The sequence below is a fragment of the Adiantum capillus-veneris genome, chromosome 3, assembly GCF_014529385.1.
Source record: "Adiantum capillus-veneris isolate H3 chromosome 3, ASM1452938v2, whole genome shotgun sequence".
NCBI classification, from domain to species: domain Eukaryota; kingdom Viridiplantae; phylum Streptophyta; class Polypodiopsida; order Polypodiales; family Pteridaceae; genus Adiantum; species Adiantum capillus-veneris.
Window position 1 is genome coordinate 3636748 of NC_140933.1, and position 17379 is coordinate 3654126.

At 42.1% G+C, this 17379-nt stretch overlaps 1 protein-coding gene across 3 annotated transcripts in view; it reads right to left on the minus strand.

Annotated features, from left to right (window-relative positions):
- The window catches only part of FY (Transducin/WD40 repeat-like superfamily protein), a 157915-nt gene extending 152831 nt beyond the window's left edge, over positions 1-5084 (minus strand). The window contains exons 1-3 of one of the 3 annotated variants that reach the window (XM_086507648.1): positions 4910-5083; positions 4742-4812; positions 4548-4616 (exon numbers count right to left, since the gene is read on the minus strand). In XM_086507648.1, coding sequence (XP_086363774.1) covers positions 4548-4616; positions 4742-4812; positions 4910-5015 — 246 coding nt within the window. In that variant the 5' untranslated portion in view covers positions 5016-5083. Of the gene's footprint in view, positions 1-4547; positions 4617-4741; positions 4813-4909 lie in introns of all 3 variants that reach the window. The other 2 variants (XM_086507645.1, XM_086507646.1) reach the window with 2 other exon arrangements.
- Between the last annotated feature and the right edge of the window lie 12295 nt (positions 5085-17379).

Below are 17379 nucleotides of genomic sequence, written 5' to 3' on the forward strand. Positions count from 1 at the left end.
AGTTACACTCTATGGCTACCATTCTTTCTTTGTGTTCACGCTCTATTTCTGCTTTTCTTTCCCCGTCCAACTCCTCCATAGGAGTTAGCGCAATCCTTGTCGTAGATGAGAAAGGGGGAGGGTCGGAAAAACCTCTTGGTGGGGAAAATTCTTCTTCACCTCTCTCATGCTCATCACCTGTAAGCGAAGTATCCATTCCGCTTCGAGTGATGACCATTCTGCAATCGTGGGTACTTGTGGTTCTTGGGGTCTTGGGTTCTTAAGTTCACGAGGAACTTGGGTTCTTGGGGTTCTTGGTTCTTGGGTTCTTGAGGTTCTTGAGGTTCTTTCGCTTGCAAACCGCGTTTGAGAAGGATCTTCTCTTCACCCGAGTTCTACTCCTTTCTGCGGGCGCACCCCTTGGCGGCCTTGCGCTCACACCAAGGTTGCTTTTTCCCACCTCACGTCGATTGGCCGGCCGCTAAGTGCACGGTCCGATGTCAATGAGTGAAAAGAGACGCAAGCGGAGGCTGGACAAGCCCTTCTTTCTTGGGATTCCTGTAACTCTTCAAAAAACACGATAAGGAATCGACACGCCCAAGCGAACTTGGGTTCGTGCGACCTCAACAAGCAAAAAAAAAATTCTATGGTTCTTTCTTTGAGTGATACAGAACACTGCCAAAGGTCTGATACCAATGTTAGGTGCAACGGAATGATTGTTTGCGCTTTGCTCAAGATGAGTGCTCCGAACTGTGCTCAAGGTTCCTTTTAGTTCTTATGGAAGGAAGAGCCTTCCGTTCTCAATGGAAAGTGCTATGATCACTAACAAAGTGAATGGACAATGTGCGTGCAAGTGTATGAGACTGAGAGATAGAGAGAGAAGAGAGATACGACACCAGAGACGTTGTAAAACCCTCCTCCGAAGGCCCCACTCTCGTCGGTGAGAGTGGTCTACTTATTGATTGCACAAAGTGGTACAATGCGTATGCAATGGACTGATGCAACTTGGACTATGCCGATGACGACGACGGTGATGACGACGAGTTAGGGCTGAAATCTATGGTCTTCTATCTGCTGATTTCGGGACTGTTTCGGTGGCTGAAACTGACTGTTTTGGCTGCGTTTTTATGGCTGAAAATGGGGGTTCTTCTGCAATGCTTCTAGGCTGAATTGTCTGTTGTCCAATAGGGCTGAAAACGCTGCTGTTCTGATGCATTCATGGCTGAAAAACCAAAAACTCTGCTGCTTTCTCTAGCGTTAGTAAAAATGCTGAAAACCTGGTACTGCTGGCGATGGTCTAGAAAAACGCTAGGGCTGAGTGCTGATAAGCAAATCTGCAAGGCTTGATGGCGATCCAGAAACGCTAGAGGATAGGGATCTGCTGCGGTCAAGGACTGAACGCCAGGCAGAGGTGGACTCTGGCGATGGCAAACCAAAACGCTGGGGGTACTGCTGGGGTTTTGCTGAGAAGGTGCCTGTTGAGCATGTGCTCCTGCTGCCTCTTCTGCCATTTAGTGCTAACTTGGGTTTGCTTATATATTAACTTAGCAAAATTGCCCTACCTACTTTTGTTGGGAAGTCACTTAAAAATAATAAGTGAAAATACCAAAAATAGGGAAAATAAGCTAAATGCATTGGAAAAATCCCATGATGGAATCTGATGGATTCTGATGGGAATACTGATGATCATGCTATGTGCAACCAGAGGATATGCATCTACACTAAGTGACTAGGCATGCACGGTCTACGAATAGACTCACAAAAGTGCCAGATCACTTCTAATCTAGACTGACTGGACTGAATTGAACCCTGGTCATGCTGTAGCTTGTCCACGAACACATAGGGTTGGATGTGTCGCGTGACAAGTGCTCGGTCGATGAGAGTGCCAGTAGTGGCCAAATGAGTGTGGGCCGAGCTCTGCAATGATGACTGCTCCTCTGGCTGTCCCATATGTAGTGAAAAGAAATCTGTAATCTGTCTTTGGGACTGTCTCTCTTTATCCTTCCCAGTAAAGTGTCCATATCTCTGTAACTCAAGTAGATATAGCCCAAGACATCTCTGATCCTCATAACTCATGACCCTAGAGAAAGGACCGAAATCCTCTCTAAATAAGCAATGGAAACGGCCCCGTATCTCGTAGTACACTGTGCAATGACATGTAATGTAGCTCTGTCTCTCGCTCTAACTGGCATAAGCGGCATATCCTGCTATCTGCTGGTATCCCTCTAAATCTACCAGTCTCAATCTCCTACTGATGTGAGGATATGCGTATCTGACCAATGGCACACCGCAAACCATGAGACATATGTGTCCATGTAGCTGGGTCGAATCACAAACCCATCTCATGTGAGGTGGAGAAGATGCTCTCTATAGAAAGCCATCTTCGTGCCCAACTTCTGTGGTGGCTCTATCCATGTCCCCCTGGTATCCAGCTGGATCAGGTCCTGACAAATGAGTCTAGTAATCTCCACCCGTGTAAGAGACATCGCGGATACCTGAAGAGAGTACTGGAAAGGGGGCAACCTGAAACTGTCTATGGTGATCTGAAACCATGATGTCATCTGTGCATACCAGCATGAAGTGCCCCCTTGAAGAGCTAATGTCTAGAAGACTCAAGGGCCAGTCTAGCATATCTGTCTCTCGTAGTATCCCACAAGTTGTACACAAAGGAGACTGACCTAGTAAGCGCCTCAATCTCCATAGGAGGGGCAGCTAGCTCTGCTCGAATGATAGCGTGGGGTACGGAGGCCTTAGCTTTGATTAGTCGAGAGATCATAGATACCAAGGGCCTCTCCAAACGTCTCCAACCATCCTGGCCTACAGAAGGTCCCCATGTCTGCACCCCATACAACATAGCTGAGGCTACTAAGGTATCAAAGAGCCATAACTTTGTATGAGGTTCCTTGAACTGAACCTGTGAACACATTCTCTCCAAGCCTCTCAAGGCCACAAAAGCTCTAGTTAATCTAGTCTTTGTTGCTCTCCCCAAAGAAAACCTCGGCCCAATGAAGACAACCCCAAGGTAAGTGTATGCATCTGTATACTCTACAATCTCTTGACCATATGTGAAAGTCGGTGCTGATCTCCTGATCCACTGTGGTGTGGTGTTAAACACCATAACCTTGGTTTTACCAAGGTTTACAGACAATCCACTATCCTCTGCAAATTTGTGTAATGCATCCAACTATTGTTGCATACCCTCTGGTGAGTCAGAGATCAACACAATCTCACCAGCATATCACAACAATGGGATCCACGTCCCTGCCAGCTGGGCACCTCTATCACCCTCTCTGTCAATGTAATCGGACACCTCATCAACATACATACCAAATAGAGTAGGAGACAATGGGGAACCCTGTTTCACCCCAATGCTGGAGTGAACTAAATTAGATATCCCCTCCGGAGTGCATACATGTCCCATCATTGATCTGTATAGAGCCATTATCCCCCAAATCAACACTATGGGCACCCCCATCTCCTGCAGTCTGCGCATCAATCGAGCTCTCGGTACCATGTCAATGCTTTGCGGAAATCCACAAAGCTACAATAAATCCGTCTACCATGTCACCTGCCCTCCTCAATGATGGCTCTGAGTGTCAGAATATGATCAAGAGTGGAGAAACCCCTCCTGAAACCGGCCTGGCCCTTTGCTCGTACACCCTACCCTCTGCCCAATTACTCAACTGCAACTCAAGAATGAATGCATACAACCGTGCTAATGTGTGCCCAACCTCATTGTCCTCTGGCTTTTTGGACTGATGCTGGAAATCATTGAGCCATAGCCAAAGCTTGAGAAAAGGTTAGGATGGTCTTGACCTTGGTTTTCCATACGCAACAGCTGGTCTTATCCAGCTTCTTTGCATTCGGAAAAGAAGGCAGAATATCCTATGTAGATGACGACGCCATTTTCTTATTAAGGTAGCACAGGTATCTCCAAAGAACGCCCAAAAGCACACCTCCTAGCTCGCCATATACATACACACCACCTGCATACACACCTCATACAGCATCTATCATATGGACCCCTCTACACCATTAAGAACACTCACTAGCCAACTATCCTCCATACAGCATACTACAGCCATTAAAAGCTTCCCCCACCATACACACATGAGAGGCACCACAGTATGCCCAGAACAGATGCTATGATGATTTGATTAGCTGACATCACGGAAGTTAATAATAACAAACAAGATTGAGATGAAGTATCAAGGATGCACTCTACAGATGTTCATTCTGTGCAGTCCACCATAAAATTTGGTACATTTCTCAATGCCCAGTATAACGTTGTTGAAAGGTTTGAATGCCACATGATCATTTTGGCATCAGCTTTTGTCTATTGATGCATTACCATGAAAAGGAAGACCGTGTGCTTCTCCTTGTGGAGCAAAAAAAATGCACAGAGATAATGCACATAAAGAGAACCAACTAGAGCACAAACACATAGCTCTGCTTATCTGAGACATTAAAAATGTCCTAAACCTAAGCAATGTAGAGTTGCTCATACAATTGTGGCAAATTTTGGCGAAGTAACTCATGGAACAAAGCAGATATAGCATAAGAAGTACATCTATGGATGAAGCAGGGGTGGGCTGCAATACAGTTGAATCTCTCCAGTCCCGCTGCCACATGCGAGCCTGAAAAGGAAATTTAATAAGAAAAGCTGCTTGCAACGATGCGCATTCAAAGATGTCATGAATCAACTGCAAAGGCTATTGTAGTACTGTCAAGGCGAAAGTACTCCTGGGAAGGTGAAATTCACCTGAATGTAGCGAATAGCAGTAGAGGTATGATCTACGGTGCGCCTATGAACGGGTCTCCTTGAGCGCCGACCTAGCAAAGGAGCAATTCAATTGTGCTTTCCATTCAGCTAGCGAGTGCTGCAAAGAAGGGTTCTCAAAAAGGGAATTTTTGCCCCACACATAGTTACCGTCTGCATCATAAGCCGCGTGATCTGGGACGGGGAGGCCGAGGCCCTGCTGTCGTCGTTGCATGTGATCGTGAGCCATGCCATCGTTGTAGCTCCCATACATCATCCTTCCCTTTCACTGCCCGCAGTCTTTCAAATTCGTAAACCCCGCTTTGTTGAGCTCAGCAAGTGCGGACTGAATTTAATGGGAAAATTGCCCTTGTGGAAATTCTAATAGCCTGCAAATTTTCAAAATTCCCTAAATTCACAAAGATAAATAGGGCAGCCACACGTTGAGTTTGAGTTTTTTTGGGCAGTTGGAGATTCAGCAAGGGTTTCAATTGAAAATTGAAAATTGAAAGAGCAAGTAAATACATGTAGAAGTTGTTTTTTTAAAATTAAATAGAAGCTGCTTTTTTAAGCAGCTTCCAGAGTTGTCTAAGGTAAGGGAAGGCGGCTCTCTCTCTCTCTCTCTCTCTCTCTCTCTCTCTCTCTCTCTCTCTCTGTGGTCGCCTCGTTGTTCCTCTTTCGCACGGACGCGGGTGCAAGCCGTCGGCTTTGCCTTGCAGGTGTCACGTTGCACCATCGCTGTCGTCGCATACCTCTTCAAAATGCCACGGTGGCATTTTGTTTGAGGTGGATGTTATCTAACTAATACTATTCATTAGTGTGCAGTAAATTATTTTATTCAAGTGGCACTCGTCGTGTGCACCCCTACACACAAATGAATAGTATTAGATAATATAGAAAAGCATAGACACATATTTACAAAGTTGTTAGCTAAAGATTATCGCCCACAATTTATAAGGTATTCCTAATGGCTTTCCAAAAAAAAATTCACTGCCTGCATAGTGAAAGGACAATTTAAAGACAAGAAAACGCTAAAGGAAAAATAAAGGAGAAGAAACACAAATGCACCAATGTAAAGTAAGTCGGCCACCCTTTTTATATGGACACAAAAAGTCTTTTGACTTTTCCACCTTCCTAGATTTCCTAAACTCAACTTTCACTTGAACAATTCATAAGTTTTGAGAGGCTATTCATTTTTCCAAGATTGGGGAGACCTAATCCCACATAGCCAAATAATGTTGGCATTTGCATATGCAACATACTCATAGCTCTTTTGACTTATTATGAGGAATCTCTCACGATTCCTCCTCAAGAAAGTTGGTTGCCTTCATTTCGCCCAAAAGGCTTAACGAATTTGAACTTGAGTGTAGTGGAGATCTACCTCAGGAGCGAAGCTTACCCCACGAGTTGCCACGGTGACTTGTAGACGCAGTGTAGTCGCACATTAACTTTAAAAATTATTATTTTTGGCTCCTCCAACTCCTACATCCCCCCCCCCCCCCTTTTCCCTTCGTGTTTGTTCTCTTTCACCGCAGAATCCTTGTTGATTTGTCCCTTTCTTTCTTTTTATCAAATCGTTGGCACGTACTCGAGTTATTTCTATCTCTTAAGCCCGACATTTTGACATGCTCAAATTGCCATCATAGCGTGAGTTTCTTAGAAACTTGTAAATGATTATAATTTTTGCCATGTTTGCTATCATTGCAAGGGTGGATTGGTAAATTTCAAGGGCATATTGGGGATTTTAGTTCAAACTTAAGGGGGTATTTTGAGAATTTATCAAATTACAAGGGTATTTCAAGAATTTCCAAGATCTTGAGGGCTCTTTTGGTCATTTCTCATAATTTAATTTAGCTTGAAGGCATCAAATGGTCTATCTCAAGGTTACAAGGGTTTGGCTTATATACCTCAACCCTAAGTTGGGTATTTTAGTTAAGAGAGATACTAATATGATGCATCTTCTTCCCAAAGGAGAACTCAAGAGCCCCCACCAAAGGAACGAGAAAAAAGTGAGTCTCCTGTCACCTCGGTAGAGATGGCTCCACAAAGACAACGAGCAAAATGCTCTCCATCACCTCCTAAACGAAGAAGACCATCACAAATTTCTCCACACCATAATTCAAAGAGGGATGACAAAAAACAAGAGAAGAAAAAGGCGAAAAAGAGGTCACCCTCTTCTCCATCTTCTTCATCCTCTTCCTCTTATGAAGAAAGTGATGTTGCGGACAAAGGGACCAAGGCAAGAAAAAGACGAGAAAGAGGTCACCCTCTTCTCCATCTTCCTCAAATTCTTCACCTTCTGAAGAAAGCGATGGTGCAACTTTTGAACCATCAAAAAGAAGAGGCCATAGGAAATCCTATGCTGCGTGGAAGAGATCATCCAAGCTCAAGAAGTTCAAAGATGGAGGAAAGAGCATCTCTTTCCTTACCTACGATGGCACCTTTGGTGCTACGGACAAAGTCTTGGCTTTCATCCAACAATTCAATGCGGTGTTTGGAGATGAGGGCTTCACGGAGTCCTCTAAGCTACACCATGTAGCCATGCACTTTCAAAAGTCCGCCAGGCAATGGTGGTCTAGCCTATGGGCAAATGATGAAGCTCCACAAACATGGAAAGCTTTTAGAGCTTCCATATGAAGCAGTTTTTGGCCACCGATGCCAAAGACAAAGTACTCACCAAATGGCGAAGCTTGAAGCTCTCTCCATACAAATACATTCACAAATATGTAGACAAGTTTTGGGACTTACATCTCAAAGCCACTGTCTTTCAAAAGATGGATTTTGGAGAGCAAAAACAACAATGTGGTGTGGGCTTAACTAAAGAAATGACGGAGTATGTTAAACTCCCAAAGGCCATGTACTATATTTGCGGTCATACACCATCCTATGGTGGCTTCTCGAACCAATTTCCAAACAGGGGCTAAGAGAAATCTTAAGCCCACAGAAAACAAGGGTTCCAATGAGCCTAAGGGGAAGGACAATGTCCAAAAGTCTCCTAAGGGAAATTCCAATAACAAAAAAGCTAAGGAGAAGGGAGTTTACAAAGGCAAAAACAAACTTTCTCCTGAAGAGCTTGAGCGTTATTGCAAGAATAACCGTTGTTTCAAGCGCTGCGAGCAAGGGCATGCGTACTGCGCTTGTCCTCAAAAGAACACCCGCCATGAGCCTCCTAGCGCTACCTTGGTCGAAATCCAAGAAGAGTAAGCTCACCACAAAGGATCTCCTCTATGCCATGCTTGGGGAAAGGTAAGAGAACATGATGCTTTTATTCTCTCTGACCCTTGTTCTACTTACAATTTCATATCCACATAGTTGGCCACCAAGCTAGGCATCCAAGCCTATGAGATGGGAGATGTCCTACCCGCAGATGGTGCTTTCAAGGGGCAAGAAGCTTCAGTCACTCCCTTAATTGGGAAATTGAGGCTCCATGTCCAAAGCTATGTGGACGAAGAGGACTTCTTTATCTATCCTCTCAAGCACGTGGATGTAATCCTAGGGGCACCATGGTTTGATCGCATGGCTGCCAATGTCAAATTCCCTGAAGGGAAAATCTACTTTAGGTTCAAGGAAAAAGATATGTACATAAATGCCAAGGAGTTGGGTAACACCATACCCATTGTACATACGCAAGTTTTCAATAAGTCAATAAAGAGCTCTATTTCCGTGTATATGATTTTTGTTAAAGATTCTCAAAATGAACCTTATGCTTTAACAAAAGAAAATATAAACAATCACAAGGAATTAGAGTTATCCAATTTTCTCAAGGGATTTCAAGATGTTTTTATTGACGACATCCCTTGTGAACTACCTCCTAAACGAGGCAATGGTGACCATGCAATTGAATTTTTTCCAGGAAGTTCTTTGCCTAACAAACCTCCTTATTATAGAGTTTCTCAAGTTCAACAAGAGGAGATTATGCGGCAAGTGCATGAGTTAGTTGAGAAGGGCATGGTTAGGCCTAGCTCGTCTCCATTTTGTTCACCCATGCTATTAGTGCAAAAGAAAGACGACACATGTCGCATGTGTGTTGACTATAGAGCACGAAATAGGATCACTATCAAAAATAGGTTTCCCATTCCAAGGGTAGAATACCTATTTGATAAGCTACAAGGGTCGACCTACTTTAGTAGAATTGACCTAACACGTGGCTAACATCAAATAAGGATAGTTGATCAAGACATTGTAAAGACCGCATTTCGCACTATGTTTGGTCTTTACAAATACATTGTCATGCTTTTTGGCTTGACCAACGCACTAGCCACATTCAACCGCTTGATGGAGATGCTATTCAGGCCTCACCAAACCTTTCCTGGAGTGTTCTTTGATGATATCATCATCTACTCTAATTCACTAGATGAACACAAGCAACACCTCTAGGTAATATTTCAAGTCGTAAAAGAGAATAAACTTTATGTTAATTGAAAGAAAATTGAGTTTTTTTTACAAGAGATTCAGTATTTAGGTCACATTATCTCTCAAGATGGCATCCAAATGGATCCATCAAAGTTAGAGGTAATAAAAGGTTGGCCTAAACCAAGGAATCTTCATGAACTAAGAAGCTTTATAGGTATGTGTGCATACTATAGATGCTTCATAGAAAAGTTCTCACAAATCGCAGGACCATTACATGACCTAACAAAGAAAAATATTAGGTATACATGGTCTTCCCAGGAGAACAATGCTTTCAAAAAGTGCTTATCTCTCAACCTGTGCTTACACTGCCGGATCTCTCAAAACCATTTGAGGTCCAATGTGACGCTTGTGGTGATTGCATTGGAGCTGTTTTGCTCCAAGAAGGGCACGCCATAGCCTATGAAAGTGGAAGGCTCGACCATGTTGAGAAAGATCTAGGCATATATGAAAGGAACTCCTCGCAATTCTACATGCCTTAGACTCATGGAAGCACTATTTATTGGGGACTCCTTTCATTCTGCGGGGACGGATCACCAAAGCCTTAAGTACTTCATCATGCAGACCAAGCTCTTCGGCAAACAAATGAGGTGGGCAAATATCCTTTCACAATTTCATTTTCATATTGCTCACATTGCTGGCAAGCATAATCAAGTAGCCGATGCACTCTCAAGACGGCCGAGAGTGAATGCGGTTTCCATAGCAACTCACAATGATCTATCTTCTATGATAGATGAGTATGCTATTGATCCCGATTTTAGAGATGTGATTTCAGTTGTTGCACTAGGGAAGAAAGAGGAACCATTTACTTTACAAGATGGTTATCTTCTCTATGGCAATAGACTATGCGTTACTAACTCACTATGTGAGAAAGTAATGTATGAATCTCATGCTCCTCCTTATACGAGGCATAGATGGATTCAGTCTACCCTAAAAGGGATTGAAACGTATTTCTATTTGCCTACCATGAAAGCAAAAATACAAGAGTATGTTTCTAAATGTGTGGTATGCAAAAAGACAAAGTTTGATAGAGGGAAGCAACCTGGATTGCTTCAACCTTTGCCAATCCTTGATTCACCATGGGAGAGCATATCCATGGTTCTATCTTTGGATTTCCTAAGTCTACCATGGGAATACGGAAATATGGGCGATATTAGACAGGTTCAACAAGCAAGCTCATTTTATACTTGTCAAAAAGACTATCAAAGCCCATCAAATGGCAACCCTCTTCATATCACAAATCTTCAAGTACCATGGCTTACCAATGTCCATAGTGTCAGACAGAGATCCTAGAATGACCAGTAATTTCTGGAATGGTCTCTTTGAGAATTTAGGAACAAGGCTAAACTTCTCTTCGGCATATCACCCGCAAACAGATGGCCAAAGTGTAATAGCTAACCTAACAATTCTTGATCTACTAAAAGCCTACATAATGGAAGTAGATCAAAGGTCCCAATGGGAGAAGTACTTACCCTTAGTGGAGTATGCCTACAATAACACTGTACATACTTCCACGGGAAAAGCACCTTTCGAGGTAATTGAGGGAAGATCCAAAAGTCCCCTGCTACTTAAAGTACACGCGAAGTTCTTCACTCTGTAGATGAGTATAGTTGCAACCTACAAGAATATTTCCAAAAGATTAAGGATGCTATCTCTATCTCACAACAAAGGCAAAAGGCTGTTGCTGATAAGCACAGAAGAGCCCAAGCCTTTAAAGAAAATCATTGGGTCTTACTTAAATTTCCCAAGGCTAGATTAAGGCACACCACGGGCAAGAATCCTACGGGACACCAAAAGTAGTTAGCAAAAAGGTATTATGGTCCCTTCTAGATTCTTAGACCAATCAATGAGATGGCCTATCAACTCAAGTTGCCCAGCCATTGGCTCATACACAATGCTTTCCATGTGAGCCTACTAAAGCCTTACAAAGGAGAGCCACCTCAATAACCAACTATCGAGGACCCACCGGAGATCGAGGACCAAGAAGAGGTGTTGTGGTCCAAGTCCATTCTCCGACATAAAGACAAGGTATCAAGAGGTGGTAAGACTATCCGACAATATCTTATTAAGTTTAAGAATTATCCTTTTGAAGATGCTAGATGGATGCAAGGCATACAATTAAAGGATAACCTAAACCTTGTCAATGCTTCCCTAGAGTAAGCAAATGTACAAATGTTTAAAATGAACAAAGTTTTTGTCTTATAAGACTTCTTTTTGTTTATTGTGCACAAATGTTAAGTAGTATGCATGCTTAGAATCAAGATTGTGGAGACGTCGTCTTCCAAACACCAAGTAGAGCTTGTCACTCTACTATGGAAGACTGATAGGATGAATGCGCAGACATGAGCGGCAGCCTTAGGCTCTCAAGTGCCAAATGGATTAGTCATCCATTCTCGAACGATGTCGTAGGGTAAGATATGGATCCACTACCCGCTAGAAAAAGGACTAATGAATAGGCTTACCTCCCAACCAGTCCTTATGCTTATGGGTCTCTCAAAGCCATTTGAGGTCCAATGTGATGCTTGTGGTGATTTCCTTGCAGCTGTTTTGCTTCAAGATGGGCATGCCATAGCATATGAGAGCTGAAGACTCAATGCCGATGAACGGGTCTTGGGCATATATGAAAAAGATCTTTTAGTTGTTCTAAATGCCCTAGACACATGGAAGCACTATCTCTTGGGGGCTCCATTCATCCTACGAATGGATCACAAAGCCTCAAGAACTTCATGATGCAAAGTCAAGCTTTGCCGCATTCTTTTTGGCATGAGGCCATCATGTGTGCCCCTTATGTACTAAACAGGTGTTCTACGAAAGCTTTGTAGTCTATTACTCCATATGAAGCATGGCATGATAGGAAGCCTTCTATTGAGCACATGCGTGTTTTTGGTTGTTTGGCATATGCTTTGGTGTCACAAACATAGTGCAAAAGATTGGATGATAAGGCTGTCAAATATACTTTTGTTGGTTATAGTGCTGAAAGCAAAGGTTATAGGTCGTATCAGCCGCAAACAAAGTGTATTCTGGTTTCACGGGATGTAGTATTTGTGGAAGATTCTGTTCAGCCCTTGTTGTCATGTACTAGAGACAATAATGCAAGATCACATGACATTTATGACACTTTGTTGCCTCTCTTCAGTGGTGGAAATACGAATGTGAACTCCAATGAGGAAAATGTACAGCCTATGGGGGTTTCCGAAAATGTTACAGATCAGCCTATTACTGATGCAGGTGTACATGATGTACTTGATGAGGAAAGGGCTGAAAATGAGCAGGCTAGAGGTATGCCAAAATGGCTAGTGCATACATTGTGTGACAGTAAATCGGATGCACCTTTGTCTAGTCATACTTGTTCAGGCTCTTGCCATGCATCTTATGCATCAAATTGTTATGCTTTGGCTGTGTCTAGCTTACATGATGTTGAAGAGCCTCTATCCTTTGATGAAGCACATAATTCAAAAAATTGGATGGCTGCCATGCAATCAAAATATGATGCACTTATAGGAAATGACACATGGACTTTATGTGATTTGCCTCCTGGCAAAAAGGCCATTGGTACGTTTACAAGTTGAAACGCAAGGCGGATGGTGAGATCGATCGCCATAAGGCTCCACTTGTTGCAAAGGGTTATGCACAACAAAAAGGCATAGATTATGAAGATACTTTTTCTCCCACTTGTCATATGACTACTGTGTGTTTTCTATGTGCATTGGCAGATCATTCTGGTTGGGATGTACATCAATCAGACATTGTTACTGCTTTCTTGAATGGTGACATATTTGAGGAAGTTTATGTAACGTAGCCTTGCGATTTTGTCAAGAAAGAACAAGAGGACAAAGTGTGCAGATGTAAGAAGGCTTTGTATGGTTTGAAGCAATCTCCTGGTGCTTGGTATGAGAAAAATGACACTCATTTGGTCAAACGGCTTTCGTAACGGTCCAGCAGAAAGCACATTGTATGTAAAGCGTGAGGGTGATGTACTTCTCATTGTGGTTCTTTATGTAAATGATTTGTTGATCACTGGACCAAATGAGAGACATATTGCTGAATTCAAGGTTGATTTGAATGCTACTTTCAAGATGAATATTTGGGACTGTTGCATCTTTACTTGGGTATACAGTTTAAGCAATGTGTTGGTGGTATTGCCTTGTGTCAGAAAAGTTATAAAGAGACATTGCTATGTGAGTTTGGACTTGAGAATTGCAAATCTATTGCCACTCCTATGAAAACAGATTTGAAGTTGAGTCTACATGATGCTGGCGATCCTACTGATGTCACTCTTTACCAAACTGATGTTGGATGCCTCATTTATGTATGCAACAGGAGGCCGGATATTCAATTTGCAGTCTCACAAGTTAGCAAATTTACACATATCCCAGAGTCTTAGCATTGGCAGGATGTCAAGAGGATTTTTCGCTACCTTAGTGGCACTTTACATCTTGTCTTATTTTATCCCAAGGGGGGATCATTGCCGCCAGACTTACATTCTTTTTCGGACTCAGATTGGGTTGGTTGTTTTGACATGCGAGTGTCCACAAGTGGTTTTTGTTTCATGCTTGTCAGTTCATATATATCATGGTTGAGCAAGAAGCAACCTACTGTGGCCAATTCGAGTTGTGAGGCTGAGTACAGGGCAATCTTCACAGCTACGGTTGAGTGTGTATGGCTCAGACACCTTATGGCTGATTTGGGTGTTGGTCAGGACACTGCCAATGCTATCTACACTGATAGTCATAGTGCATTGGCAGTTGCGAGGAACCCAATTTTTCATGCTTGCACAAAGCACATTGAGGTGCATTACCACTGTGTCAGGGAGAGGCTCTTAGCAGGAGAGATCAGATTTGCTTATGTGCCAATACAGGACAACCTTGCAGACCTTTTCACAAAGGCATTGTCTCGTGAGAAGCTCGAAGCTTTCCACAAAGCTTTGGGCTTACTCCCCTTTGTGGACTGATCATGTCCTCAAGGCATGGCATTTCCCTTTACTCATGTGCTAGCTCTTGTTCACGCATCACTCTAGGGGGGATTTGTTTCCATATACATGTGGTAGTGATGTGTGTGAACACACTAGGATCACCGGGCATTTTTTCCCTCTTTAGGAGGGTTTTTCCCCCGTGCATTGTATATACACCCATCACTCTAGGGCTATCTATCTTTCCGTTGCACACTAAGTAATACACTCTCAGTTGTGTGCCTTGAGCTTCCTCCATCTTCTCCAAGCTGTGTGCGTTTCTTTGCAACCCTAATTGAAAACAATTTGAATCTATTTTGGGCCAAAACACATGATGCGCATATGATGTCTTTTTTCTAAGATTGGACTTCTATTTCTGCCCAAGGTTCTTCTCTATGTGTACACCAAGTATATGTGCTTAAAATCAGTTTTTGATGTCAATTTTACACCAATTCACCACTTTTCATTGTTATTGGCTAGAATCTACAAAATTCTCTTTGAAATGCCAGATTGGGTGTCCAAATGATGTGAATCTTGCAATCAAGCCTACAACTACCTTCCAAGTGCTTTAATGATGCCAGATATGCAGGTCAATACCAAAATCTAGGCTCGCGTATGATGTCTATTGGACAGTTTTAGACTGATCATACCCAAACTGGTCTTCAAAGTCTTTATCCTTGTTTTTAGGGCTTACAAAGTGTTTTTGTGCTCTTTCAAGCTCAAACAAAGCAATTTTCAAAATTTTCCCACTTCTGTTTCTTGTCTTTAGTATTCTAAGAGCTTTAGACTGACCAAAACTCTTGTTTTAAGGAGATTCTAGGGCAAAACACCCCTTTTAAACACTTTCGTGCAGTCATATTTTCAAAATTTCGTCTCAAGATGGTGTTGGAGACATCATACGTGTATGATGTCGATCATCTCAGATTTCTTATCTATTTCTATTCTAAGTTCCCCTTATCATCAGCAACATGTATATGTGTTTACAACAAAATTTAAAGCACAAAAGTGCTCACAAACACAAGTTTTTGCTTTTTCAGTCACAACCAGTCCATCTTTTGGATTTTGTTCCCCAATTTATGCCAAAACTCCCCACTCAAGGTGCTCCTAGTGTAAATGATACCTTTTGAACACACTGATAACCTCATATTTTGCAAAATTACCTAGCTGCTACCCCTAGAGACATCATACGTGTATGATGTTTATTGTACAATTTTCAACTTTTTACTTTCTCAAACTGTTGTTTGTGGTCTCTAAAGTTGTTTTGATGGCTTGTGCAATGTTTTTATCTTTTTTAAGCTCAATCAAGGCTGTTTTCAGTTTTTGCCGCTTTTGACTTCTCCGCTCTTGTGTTTTGAGTGTTTTAAGATGACCAAACTTCAAGTTTCAAGGTGTTACTAGGGTATAATGACCCTTTTGGACACATTGGTACAATCAATTTTCACAGTTTTGGTCTCTTTTAGCCCTTGAGACATCATACGCGTATGATGTCTAAATTTGTAGATTTGAGATTTTTATGTGCACAACCCTCCCAAATGTCTTCTTATGTTCTCAACAACCCTCAGCCATGCAAAACTTTTTTGTGAACTTTGTTTTTGCACTGTTTCGACCAAGAATCAAATTCTTCTAAATATTTCAATGCAAACAAACAAATCAAAGCAAGTCTTCATTGATGGACAACTCTAGATCAAGATCAAATCATCTACCTAAAGCTACTCCTAAACATAAAAATGGGATTTTACAATAGTGAGTAGAAAAACACTTAACTGCCACACACTGATTAGCTAATGCTTTTATCACGTCATCAACCACTTAAACACCAAAACATATACAAATCTAAACTAAAAACCATCTACACAAGTGACCAAGGCAAGACACAGGCTCCCTAGCACCTCTCTATGGATCCTAGCTAAACTAAGATAAAAAGAATACTCTGGCAAACCAGAGGGACTCTCACCTCATATGATTAATCAAAGGTCACCTGCTTAGGGTACTCGTCCTCGATGGCGAAGCTAATGTTGGGATGGTATCCGCCGTCTCAGACGCTAGCACAATGAGAACTAGACTAACATAATGTCAGCCAAGGATGGAGCAATGACCTGCAAGCACATGGAGACAAGCAAGTGGTTGTCAATCACATACTAGACAATCACTACAAAGAAATTTGTCCGAACCCACTATGTACATGACGGCTACCATACCTACGACACATCTACCTCTTGAAACATAACCTAACGATGTCCAATCATTATGAAACTTGAGGGATAGTCTCTATATACCTAGAGGACACTACCCTAAAGTATCTACCCCAATATACTATCTACACACACACACACACACACACACACACACAATCATTTTGAACGTGATTAGGCCTAAGGTGTAGCTTGTCTCGCCGTGGATAAATAACAATAATGAAACAGACACACGGATAGGGAGAAAACTCACCTTGAAGCTCGAGGAAGAGCTCTTCGTGAGGAATCCAAAATTGTGCATGCTTGGCGTCAATGCGTAGCTCTCACCATAGCTAATGTGTTGATGGAGTCGCCTCAGCAATGTCGCAAGTGTAGCATGCATAGAGAGAGAAGGAAGACCCACTCACACACGGCACATCGTATGTAACATAGTTGAGCCCAAGATTGATTTAAGAAAAGTCTATCTCAAGGTTACAAGGGTTTGGCTTATATACCTCAACCCTAAGTTGGGTATTTTAGCTAAGAGAGGTACTAATTACAATTATTGAGTGAATCTAACTCTCCATCCACTTTCATCATTACAAGGGTTTTCCAAGATTTATAACATTAAAAGGACTTTTCATATTCAATGAGCTACAATAGCAGGCTTTAGGCAAAAATGCTGTAATTAATCAATGTGCCTCCATTGACCGCTTGGATTTGGCGTGTGTTGGTCAACTGCTTCAACATGCAACTTCTTTTGGCATAAGTAGCACACTCGCATAAACTCTTATCGTGCAAGGGTTAACTCTCCCAATTGACATGGCACCAACTTTGAAGACTAGTCTAAGAGATACTAGCAATGTTAAGTACTCATCGCATTCATGTTTAGGTTACTAAAAAGGTAAAATAAAGATGGGTTTAATCCACCTTGAATATTCTGTCAGTGAGAGATATGATATAAAGTGTATAGCCGATGTGTGTTGGCACACGAGTAAATGTGCAATATGAGGAAACATTCACTTTGAGTAAGAAAATCTTAATTGCTCTTAGTTCTTAGGAAACCCCTCTTAAATTGTGATGTTGAAATTTTGTTCTTCGCTTTCTACAGA